Source organism: Aphelocoma coerulescens, chromosome 7 (assembly GCF_041296385.1).
Source record: "Aphelocoma coerulescens isolate FSJ_1873_10779 chromosome 7, UR_Acoe_1.0, whole genome shotgun sequence".
NCBI lineage: Eukaryota > Metazoa > Chordata > Aves > Passeriformes > Corvidae > Aphelocoma > Aphelocoma coerulescens.
In genome coordinates this window covers 2329579-2342091 of record NC_091021.1, presented here as the reverse complement: position 1 = coordinate 2342091, position 12513 = coordinate 2329579, and the positions used below count along the sequence as shown (strand labels likewise).

General features: G+C 47.7%; 1 protein-coding gene across 6 annotated transcripts in view; it reads right to left on the bottom strand.

Annotated features, from left to right (window-relative positions):
• Positions 1–5264, bottom strand: part of LRRFIP1 (LRR binding FLII interacting protein 1) — a 102793-nt gene extending 97529 nt beyond the window's left edge. For all 6 annotated transcript variants that reach the window (XM_069021738.1, XM_069021730.1, XM_069021735.1 and 3 more), the window contains exon 1: positions 5081–5264. In XM_069021738.1, the coding sequence (XP_068877839.1) occupies positions 5081–5170 (90 nt within the window). In that variant the 5' untranslated portion in view covers positions 5171–5264. The remainder of the gene's footprint in view (positions 1–5080) is intronic.
• Positions 5265–12513: the final 7249 nt, after the last annotated feature.

Sequence of the window (12513 nt, the reverse complement as noted above, 5' to 3'; positions counted from 1 at the left end):
TCCTGCAGCCAAGCTCAGCATCTGGGCTCACAAAGACAGAGGCTGGGCTTCCCATGCTGTTAATCCTACCAGTAGTCCCTTGCTTGACTGAAACAGGAATCACAGTTCCTAAACAGCTGTTTCCTCAGACACAGGAGAACAGCTGAAGGGGACTCAGGCCAAGCACAGACACAAAAACAGGCAACTAGTTATTTCAAGTTGTGAGGCAGATTGTAGACAGGCTACAGTCACCCATTTATCCAACATGAGGTGCGTCCTGAGATTTTTATCTCACTTCTTTAAACTGCTCCTTCATGCATTTACTTTGGGAGAGACTGTAAGTGATGCCAATGCCATTTGTTGGATATATGGATGTAAAGCATTAGGGGGAAAGGAGTGTTTGATGAAGAGCATATTTGCCACATAAAATCATCTCGAATTTGGAACAATTCCCCACGCCCTACTGGCAAGCATCGCCTACAAAGTCCTCCTTCCTTCCTATATTTAGGTCAGCCGGGCTGAGTCAAGCCCTCCAAGAGCATCCCTTGCTTTCGTAACTTTCTGTTCTAGAACAGAAAAGCCAGACATGTTTTTTTCAGATCATTTGTTCGGCTCATACGTTAACACTCATAAAGGCAGAAAGCAATGCAATAAAAAAATAAGTCAAGTACTGGTGCTACATAAACCAGGCTGTTTCTAAGGGCTTCTCTTGGAACATTTACTCAGCTTACAAAAGCCTTCACATGTCTGTAATGCCAAATACTGCTCAAAAAAGTTCCACCACTACCCTGATGAGGCACACAGATCTTACACTTCGGGAATATATCCCAAGGGAGTATATCCTTAGGGAACACACTGCTTTAATGCTCTGGTTTGTGTAACAGTTCAATACCGTTTATGTGGCTGTGTTCTCATATTCAAATAGCCACTCTGCTTGCTTTAGCTGCAACTCGTACCAAATTGTTTCCACCTCTGTTGATGGAAGTTGCCCAAACTGCTGTATAAAACAGAGTTTTCTCCCCCAAAATTAACCCCTCAACTTAAAAGATTCCACATTCAACCATCACAGCATCTCTTCACCAGTCCCTAAACTCCAATTTAGCCTATTGAAGTTACTTAGTGCCTTCTTACTGTGACCATTAAAGCTGGCTGGCTGGTTTCAGCTGCATTTTGAGATTTTTCTAATTAGCAACACTTTCTGCTCCTTCATACCAGTGTAACATCCCAATTTTTGAATCACTAAGAATACAGGTCAATTCCCAAACTGATTACTTCAGCGAAATAATCAAATGTATGGTCCATAAATGGATCATGCTACTTTTAAAAAAAGTAATAATTATGTACGTACAAAGATGTAGGCGACAGCTCTTGAAAGTGACACAAAGTGTACAAAGAGTGAAGGCACAACCCTCACAACATTGCTTTCTTTAACAATAAAAATAAATTATGCTGCTTGAATTACTGATTTCAAATTAATTATCACCTAAAGAGCTCTGCTCGGTAAAATGGTGGATGAAGATTTCTAGCACAGAGAGGGCACACGGCTCATTTTTCTGAGCAATATAACACACATCTGTCTGCAAAACAAGGTGTCAATTATTTTCCTAATAAAAACAAGAAATTGACCTTGTCCTTCCTCATTCAAGAAAATAAGAAACAGTAACTAACATTATCTGCCTACCAAAGAAATGTCTCATTTACACAGTTCCTTGTTGGATTTGCAAAACTCCCGCTCATGTAACAATTATTATTGTGGCTAGCGGAGTGGAAGTTAGCAAAAAAAATATTCCTCTAGAAACAATGTCTCAAGTAATCACATCAAAGCTATCTAATCCAAGCAGGAAGCCAGCTCCTGGAAGGTTCAGCCGGGCAGGACTGTGCCTTCCCGAGCCACACACGCTCCATCCCGGCAGATGAGCGCACAGCACGCGGCCACGGTTCCTGCCAGCTCTGCTGGCACAGACCTTGGGCAGTATCAAACTGCTAGATTTTGCAAACACTGCTGGCATGTGCTCACTGAGAGGAATGAAAGAGCCCAAAAGTTTCCATTGACCTAAACACAGAATAATCTACTGGCATCAAGGCGAGCCCGAAAGCGGAGAAGCCGATCATTGATCGGCTTCGCTGCCGCCTGCAAGCGCTGACGCCCGGGAAAAAACCAGCTCAGCAGCACAAGCCAGGTGTGTGAACGGCAAATCCTGAGCAGCAGCCTGTGAAACTGTTAGAAACTCAGAACACCACCTTTCGTGTTAACTATGTTTACGTATTTGCCATCCACTTAATTACCGTGTCTGTCAAACCCTGCAGCCAGATCTGGTGGCACAGCACTACCCTTTCCTGATGGGAGCGATTTGCAGTAACTGCACCTTCTACCTCTGCTCTGAACAGGTCTAGACAAGGTGATAAACTACTTAAGAAACTGCCTCAAACACTAAAACTACTACTGATTAACATGACTAACACTGCTACTAAACCCTTGGCACTACCAGATGCTTCACTCTTACAATTTCCTTCCTCCTGCTTAGTTACTTCCCCTCACGATTGCTCTCACTGCCCTCTTCACCGTGCCAGGCTCTCTCCTGGTCTGAGCAAGACATCCTGGCTACAAATCCCAAAAAATTTATATTCAAATGGCAGGAGTTTCAAAAAGTCCTTACAAGTGCTTCTGTCTTCTTATAGGAGCGAGACCAGTGAATTTGTCAAAATATTCTGACGATCACAAAATGAAAGGTACCTCTGTGAATCAGTCTAGTTTGGATGCTCTTTTGGGCTTCCATATGAACATAGGGAAAATGAGACTCTAGGATCTGCAAATAACTTGCCAGTGTCTCTGGCTTCTGGATAACAGAGGACCAAAGCAAAGAGAGAAATGAAAATCTACGTGCAAAAGAAACACATCCGTGTCCCAGCTTTGTCTAAACACCCGTGAGGAAGGCTGAAGAGCCAAAATATCAGTAACCCTCCTACCTTCTTAACATGGAGGCTCTCAACATCCTGTTAATGGGAGACAAAAGGCTTAGTTGACATATTTTAAGACTGGATCATAGAGAAGGATTAATCTGGGATCCTTTGTGTGGAGAACAGGCAGTTAAACAACAAAACAATTGAAGTGCTCTGAGACAGAGCAATGCAAATAGATAAAATAATATGGGAAAATGCTGAACCTTGAACTTGGCAGTTCACAGTTTTAGCACTCAAGGGAAAAGATAAAAGACAGGCTTGTGTTGGGCTTTTTGAGCAAATGGAGTTGTCCTTTAAACAAACCCCAGGAGAAGGAAGGAAAGAAAAAAAGCCACAAACCACCACAATATTTGAGGCCTCAAACCACTACACAACACAGTGAAAAGCAGATCTAAGGTAAAGAAAAGAGAAAGTGGGAGAAAAACGTGCAACAGAGAAGAGCAACTGGGTTCCTTGCTAAGAAACTGATGTCTTCCTTGATCAAATGACAGCACAGCCAGGACACAGTTGTGGAATTCAAATCCTCATCCCAGAACAATTCTTAGGATATTATCATGACTCTAAAAGACAGCACAATCACTCTTATTGCTATCTCATGCCCAGGACATGAGACATTCTTGTCCTCCTACCTCAAACTCCATCCTTAGGAACCTTCTCATCACCCTGCCTCAAAAATCTGCCTGCAGAGAACATACTATCTGAATCACTCACACAAAACTCAGCCTACTGAACGTATTCCAAAGATGCTACAAACCACTTCAAAATGGTGCACAACAACTGGAAAGGCATTGGTGGTACTAAGGAGCATGATTTTACTCAACCTCCCAGCCAGTGCCACCGAAAACTAGCTATACATTAGCATTCACCTGATCCTGCTGCAACTCTGAATCAGGAAAGGAAACCAAGAGACCTAAGACTCTTCTAGAAGAGCGATTTATCTTGTAACTCATCTTGGGGTCACACCAACACTGGCTGGGCTGACACACATAACCCACACTAGGGGAAGAGGACAGCCACCTTCACAGCAGCATTGGAGCAGTTTAGACACTGAATCACAGAATGGTTTGGGTTGGAAGGGACCTCAGGTCAACCCTCTGCCACAGGCAGGGACACCTTCCACTAGGCCAGGTTCCGCAGAGCACTATCCAACCCGGTCTTGGACACTTCCAGGGATGGAGCACCTGCTTCTCCAGGGCCTCACCACCCTCACAGGGAAGAATTTCTCCCTAATATCCCATCTAACCCTGTTCTTTTTCGGTCTAAATCCATTCCCCCTTATCCTGTCACTACATGCTCCTGTAAATCGCCCCTGTCCATCTTTCTCACAGTCTCCCTACTGGAGAAGAACCCCAGGGCTGCTTATCCCCCTCTCCCCCACTGGAAGGCTACCAGAGCAAGGATGCAGAACAGCCTGTGTCAGATTTAGTAAACATAAAAACCAAATTCACATTATCCTGGTTGCCACTGAACCACTTTAAGTGTACACAAGGAGAATAAGGAGGCAGGAAGCATCAGCAATCAGCTGGTTTAGAAGGTTAAAGTCACACTGAGCACAATGCAGCGCCTGGTGGGCAGCAATAAAAAATCAGTTCTAAGTTAGAGAGCTCACTTATGCCCACACCCAGCATCACCTTGCAGTATTCTGATTTTCATTTTTCACTCCCATCCCTGGAAGTGTTCCAGGCCAGCTTGGACGGGGCTTGGAGCAACCTGGTCCAGTGGAAGGTGTTTCATGGCAGGGAGCTTGGAACGAGATGATCTTTGGGATCCCTTCCAACCCAAACCATTCTGTGATTCTATGATTTATACGTATCCATAACACTCCCGAGCGGCCTATTTTCAGTGGTTAACACCAATCCCAGTGGTTCTCAGCAGCAGTGGCTGGCGGTGGATGTCCCCTCCGGAGGGGCTGGAGCGGGGGGAGCTCCGGCACCGCACGCCCTTCCCTCACCGACCGCCGGAGCGGTGCCCGGGGATGGTGGCACAGGCGGGGGTGAAGGCGGGTTTCCACCTCGCCCTTGAGCCGCCGTGGTGCCGGTGGCCGGGGGCGCCTGCGCGGCGCTCGGGGGAGCCCGGGGGGGAAGGCGAGGGGAGGAGGATGGAGAAGGGAGAAGGGGGGATGCCGCCTCCTGCCGCTCACCTCGCGGGCGATCTGGTTGAGCGCATCGTCCTCCGCCGTCAGGCGCTCCCGGTTCGGCAGCCGCTTGCGCCCGGCGCCCGGCGTCCCCATGGCGGGGCGGTCCCGACCGGCCCGGCCCGGAGCGGAGCCGAACCCAGACCCGGACCCGCTGCCCGCCGGCCCCCAGCGACCCTCCCGCTGCCTCCGCCGCCTCCGCCGGCGCGGCCGTCACCGCCCCCCGCCCCGCGCATGCGCCGCCGCCCCCCGCCCTGAGGGGACGGGCTGCCTCGCGCCCCCCCGGAACCGCGGTCCGTGCTCGCTGCCGTCACCGCCCGAAACCGCGGTGTGTGGGGGATTCTTCCTCGCTCCCCTCACCACCCAAAATCGGGGTGTGTTTGGGGGTCCCTGTTCGCTGTCCTCGCCACCCGAAATCGGGGTGTGTGTGAGGGGATGTCCCTGTCCTCGCCACCCGAAATCGGGGTGCGTGTGAGGGGGTGTCCCTGTCCACTGCCCTCGCCACCCGACATTGGGGGGTGTGTTTGAGGGACCCTGCTCGCTCTCCTCGCCAGCCGAAATCGGGGGTGGGTGAGAGGGTCTTGCTCACTCGCCTCACCACCCAAAATCGGGGTGTGGGCGTCCCTGCTGCTCCCCTCATGCCCCTTTTCTGCTCCCTCAGCCCCACTGTGGACCAGCCCCCTTCCCGCTGGGATGCCCGGGCTCCCTGCCGAGTTGTAGGGGAAATTACAGAATCACGGAATGGGTCCGGTTGGAAGGGACCACGGTGAGGTCATCTGGTCCCACCTCCCTGCCCCAGCAGGGTCATCCCAGAGCACAGGATTGTGTCCAGATGGCTCTGGAATATCCCCAGTGAGGGAGACTCTACATCCTCTCTGGACATTGTTCACTCCTCGGTCACTGTACAGGAAAGAAGTTCTGCCTGCTGTCCAGGTGGAACTCCTGGACATCAGTTTCTGCCTGTTCCTCATGTCCCGTTGCTGTGGAGCAGAGCCTGGTCCATGCTCTGGCACCCACCCTTTGGGTATTTATGCACATTACAGAGGTCCCCTCTCAGCTGTGTCTCCTCTTGTGGAGCCCCAGCTCCCTCAGCCTTTCCTCATCAGAGGTGCTCCAGTCCCTTCATCACCTCTGCAGCCTCTGCTGGACCCCCTCCAGGAGCTCTGCTTCTCTTGTTTTGAGAAGCCTAGAGCTGGACGCAGTAAATTTACCATAAATCATGGAAATGGGCATCAAAATGTCGCTAGAAGTAAAGCTGGGGCATCCCTCTGCCACAAATACAGGGGGAGCAGGACAGAAATATGACCCTTCGTGCCCTGACACCTCACACAGCTTCATAGCCCTGTGGGGTCTCTTCAACAACGGGTTTTCCTATTAAGTATAAGTGGACGTGATTAATTTTAGTGTCAAGTACATCAGTGCTTAATTAATTCACATTGACAAGGAACATGTATTTTCTAGGATTCCTGTCACAGCCCTTACACCTCAATTTTCATGCTAATTCCCTAATTATGAATTAAAGTCTCTCAAGCTCACGTTATTACACAGACTGAAAAAAGGACTACAAAAAGGACCACAAAATCCACCCACTCTCTTCTGACCAGAAAGCTGCGTTTAATCTTAATGATTTAATTTTACCATCGATTTAAACTTGATTGAGGTAAAAGGCAACACCTGCCTGCTCAATATTTATTGGCAGTTTCCATGTACAACACCTGCGATTTGAGTCATCCTCAGACTGACTGGGTAGTGATATTGCATCGATGCTGCTCCTTGCACCTGGGACTGTTTATCTTTGCAAGAATCAAGTGATTATTTTGTCGGCAGAAGCAGATGGATGAGTCTCCTCCTTGCTTGGGCAGCAGAACGTGCGTCACACCCTCAGATTTGGCGTCAAGTTTACTCTGAACCCCACACAAGTGGATTAAAAAGGGCCTGCTCTGCAAGGCAGCACAGGGGCCTTAAACTGAGTTCTCTCTGGAGGCAAAGCCTTGCTGGGTCTGGTTTTCCTAGATATCCCTCAGGCTTCCCTTCTTCACCTCCCCATGCCCTGGCTTAGCACTACCACTCTTTCAGGCTCTGCATAACTCATTCCCTGAGCCCTTATCCTCGCATTTGCCCCTGCCCTTTGAGGAATTCTGGCTAAAGAGGCGGGGCAGGGCCTTATTTTTAGGTCCCTGTTACCCAGGGATTTCAGCCACCTGTGCAGCTGCATCACCGTATCCATGCAAGGAATTTCCCTGTTCAGGACTGCAGTAGGATTTGCATCAGTGCCGTTTGCCTGGCTGGCTGAAAGCCTTGCAGAGCCTTGGGCTAGGCAGGATTTTTTGTCCAAAAAACACTACTGAGGAGACAAAGGAAAGGGGAAAAAGGAAGGGGAGGAAGAAATAGAGGGGAAATAGAAATCTGGGGGAGAAAGAGAAATACAGGGGAAGGAGGAAAGAAGTGGGTGGGAGAAAGGGAGAGGGAAGAAACAGAGGGAAAAAGAAATCCAGGGGAAAGGGGGAGAAGAAAGAAATAGAGCAGGGGAGAAAGGAAGAAGGGGGGAAGAAACAGAGAAAAAGAAATACAGGGGAAGGGAGAAAGAAAGATGCAGGAGGGAAGGAAGAATTAAAAGAGTAAAGCAGAGAAATTGGAGGAGAACACGTTAGTGGGTGACTGCAGTCAGATTTCAAATCACACCACTGAATGTGCTCTGCAGTGTAAGAAATCCTTCTTTTTTCTTGCATTCCAGACATGCACAGTAATTTTTTTTCTTTGAATATAGACAAAATAAGCCATCTTGCTATAAAAATACTATACAGAGAGAATTTGTCCAGATAAATGTGAAATAATGATTCAAACCACGTTGGTTTTGGCTGCACTGTGGAGCGCAGTGAGGGAAAATGAAACACTGAAAATACATTCCTTATTTTAACAAGCAACACGAAGGAGAGGCTCGTTTTGTCTGAAAGTCATGACTGTGATGAATGATAGTCGGACAACACTGAGTATCCCATGCCAGTTTTAAAGGGCTCTTTAAGTTTTAAGTGCATAATACACCCCTCATTCTCCAGCATCCCATGTGCAAGGAGGCTGCTTTGTGCGGACCACACCCTAAAAGATACAATCTTCCCTCTGTGCTGCTCTTAAACCCAACTGTCTTGTAAAACCTCACTGCTGAGAATCAGAAAAAGCGATCAGCTGTTAAAACGATGGTGGTGTACTTGACAAACCTCTTTTACATAATAAAATGGATGTTTTTGTGTCCCATGCAAGAATATGGGATTACATCTCTAATAAAGGCAAGCCCTGGGATAGGGGAATCCAGTGGTTGGGTGAGGGTGTCAAAAGCAAGCACAAGGGCACCTCTCCACTCCACTGGAAGGTCACGGCATCTGCCAAACCCGAAATGAAGCCTGACAGCTTTAACAAGATGTCCATTAGTCCAAGGAGAGTGGAATGCTTTGAAGACCTTGGAAAATCTAGACTGAGGAGGCCAGTATTTCGGATTGTCAGGGTACGTGAGATGAGCAGAGCTCCGTTAGCGTTGCAATATTTTGCAAACATAACAGCAGTGGTATCCAGCAGGGTCTGCGGATTTATTAATGGAAAAAAAATTACATCACAGACAAGTATGTGCTGGCACTGAAATTCTGCAGGAAAATAGAAAAACACTGGTGCAACCAAAGGGCTTGTACTTTATTAGGTTTCCTAGGGAAGGAAGGTGATCCTCTCCAGCAAATCATATCTCCTGGGAAAAGCTTTCAGGTGTGTTGCCACATCCAGTGTCAAGACAGGCCTTAGGAGACTGGTGGTGTCCATGCATATTTTGTCTGGATGAAATTCCTTACTGTTATTCCATCTCTTCAAGTCAGCAGGGTCACTATTTGCATCAGCAGAGCTCTGGCCCTTTGGGAGCCTTGCTTAGCTTTGTCATGTCTAGCCTGATGTTTGTAGTTACACAGCAAAGCCAGAACTGATTAGTGACTTCTCAGGTGGTCCAAAAAAGAGAACCATGGGCTTGGGTTGGCAGGGAGAATACTGTGGGCTTCCAAGCCAAGCTTTAGGAGGACTGGAGAAAAAGAGTCCCGCAACAGCAGCAGACCTTGATCCCTTTTACCAACAGCAACCTGATGTGGGTTTTTCCTGAAGAAAGTTTATTTGTTGGCTTCATCTTGCAAAAGCCCCTCAATGAGTTACTGGCCTCCTCTCATCACCTTGGCATGCCATGAGAGAGAGTTTTTCATTTGTAAATTTTTCACAGGTCACTGAGGATGCCACTTTGGGGATCTCAAGGTCTCAGAATTGGATCACTTCTAGAGTTGAGGAAGAATCTTCCCTTGGAGTTTTTCAAAGGTTAACCGTGGGGTTGATTTCATTAAGTATTTTCATCTGCACCCTGGCACAAGTAGGACAGCACTAATGAAATAAACTGATGACACAGTGTTAAACTGTCACCAAAAAAAGGAGGATAAAGTCATACAAGAGGTTAAAGACTTGAGAAACGAGTGAAATCAAGCAGACAGCCAATACCATGCCAAAGGCTAAGTTCATGATCTCACCAACTGTTAATAAAGGAAAAGGAGGAAGTTCTGGGGTCATAAACTGGCCATGGGATGGTTGCGTGCCACCATCACAACAGAAACACCAAAACATTGCATTTAACGTTGAGAGCACTTCAAGAAAGGGTCATTGCACAACCATGTGCAAGACCTTACCTAAAATGGTGTCTGCAAGTCTGCTTTTCCATATTAAAAAGAAATCAAGCTTGAATAGCTATGGAGAGAAAAGCTCCTAGGATAAGCAGCAGGAGGACTTTACTGAGAGGAGAAGGGGTTGCTTTGTCTAGCCAAAGACAGAACAACTGCATCTCTCTTCTATAAAGTCTTTTGGAGATAAGTGGGATGGGGATGATGCTATGTGAAGCTTAAAGCCAAGTTAGCACAAAATCATCCAGCTAAACAGGCCATATATAATTTTAGTCTGGATACCAGAGATTTCTTGCCAGATGAACATGCATCCAAAAAGAGGTTGCGAGTAGCTGGGGTGAAGTATGTCAAGTCTGTGGTAAGCACTACCCTGAGAGTCTGTGTGCCTCAGCAAGCACTAGTCCAAACACTGCAGGCTTTTCACCCTGCCAGTAAATCTGGGACAAGGGTATCCGTCCCAGCTGACAATCGGTGACCCCAGAGAGGTGGCTGTTGTCCCATCGATGCTCCTGTGGAGGGTACAAGCCAGCCCTCACCCAGACCAACACGCACACGCTCTGTGGGACTGTGCCAGGCAGGGAGCTTACCTGCAATGTGCAAACCACGACTGAGCGCACTGAGAACAGCCCATCTCAGGCAAAAATGGGAACCCACTCAGGGCAGCCTGGACTTAATCTAATTAGCAGCAGACACGCCACGGCTCGGTGTTGCAGCACAGCAAAGTGAAGCCAGCTCCACAGCAGCTGTGGTTGTGGGGAGCCAAACCCATCCCAGGCTGGCTCCCAAAGACGGATGGTCATGGTCTGTTGTTTGCTCTCTCCGCTCCTATCTGCTATTCCCAGCCTGCCACAGCACTGCTGAGCTCCAAATTTGGCTGCTTCTCCTGCGCCTCCCCCCCCTTGATGCATAAAAAAAGCTACATTCTAAGAGAGCCCCGTGCTATTTTCAGAAGAAAAGACATCCTAGTTTCTTCCACCTAGTCTAAAAACACCCCTTGTTCCCTACCTCAAGTGCTGTGGACTTAAAACCTATTCCAGGCTGTGGGATGCCTCGCATCCCCTCTGCCTGCACTCCAGGCGGAATGCAGGTGAGAGATCAATGTACATATTTAATTTGGGAATACAGTCTCTACATCTGTCCAAAAAAATAGTCTGAACTAGTAAATCCTTCAGCCAGACAAAATCGGGCTGGCTTCAGTGCAGACAATGCATTACATCAGCTGGAGCAGCTGAGGAACGAACCCCGCATCACTTTGGGATTAAGATATCAAAGCATTCCTGCTGCCGTGGTGCCGGTGTCCTCACCCCACTGACAGCCTGGAGACACGCGAGTGAGGAGTCACATGGCCTCGATACAAGTTTCCCTGTGTTTTTCCTGCTCCATGCTGTGTGGCCTCATCCACTCCCATCCCAAATGTTGCAGCATTAAGCTGAGCCACATTTTCCAATCAGGCCCTCCAGATTTTCTTAAACGCCAGTTGTTTTGGACTGGAGTAAAACATAGCCACAACACATGGCCTAAACACAACCAGTTGCTTGCAAAAGACCAAGTGCTTGCACTAATTAGTCATAGTGCTCTGTAAAAAGCCATATGAACATGCTTTTGGAAGAGCTTTTGGGAAACCACATCACAGTTAAAACTCCCTCAGCTGGAGCGGAAGAGGGGAAGGAGGTGCCATTTATTGTCCCCGTGGAAATCTGTCCAGATTCATCCAAGGCACAAATCAGAAGCAAACCATCCCTCTTCTCAAGCACGGAAAGCCGTGCTTGGCTTCTAACCATCCTTCATTCTTGTCAGGGAAGAGGTATTTTCCACTCACCTATTCTACAGCAAAGTGAAAAATTGCCAGTCCTGTTCTCAGGGAATGGTTCCAACCACTTGACATCAGACAGAAGAGCACCTGTGTGATGTCTGACGGTTCTGCTTTATGATCTGAAGCCGTGCATCCCTACCCCACCTCCTGTCACCTCTCCAGTTGCCCACCCACACAGAACAGCAGCGAACCAGCCGTGGCAGCTAACAATTCCTGGCTTTCCTAAAGCCATGCTGGTGCTAAAGGATTTCGCATTCCAGCTGGGATAATCACCAGCAGGGCAGGAAGGCAGGTCATTATAGTTTCCTGGAATAAAGGACTTTGCCTAAACTGGGAAGTGAAAGATGATACTGGTAACAAAACATTAGAGGAAACGGAGACAAAACATCTGAGATGGTACAGTGTGTTAGAGCTGGTGCATCTGATTTTAAATCATAGCACATTTTCCTGGCATCCATAGCATTCCTGGTTTTCCGTGCAGAGTAACTGATGAATGGCATATGGGACTGACTGCCCTCTGCCTTGCTGGGCATCCCAACCCAGTTCATCCATCCCAACCCTGCAGCAGGTAATGTGCTCTGTCATTTTCCTGTGAGCTTTTCCACAGCCTTAATTATTATGGCACTAAAACCCTTCTGATCCTTCCCTGTAGGAATGTGAAGGAATCAGCTCCTCTCTTCCCCATCAACAAGAGCCAAAACAGTCAGGCAAGCATTGTCAAAGTCTCCAGCATTTAGTTTTCCCTCCCATTGTGGCAACAATTAGAAGAATAATTTTCCCTCCTCTGAACACAATGAGTTGCTGCAGAACCCTTTTGTTTCAGCCACTGTAAAAACAGTAAATAAATAAATCAATAGGTAGATAAAGCACGGAGTACCCCAAACTGGACAGAAAGCAAAATATTTTGCATCTAGAAACTACCTATTTCCATAGCA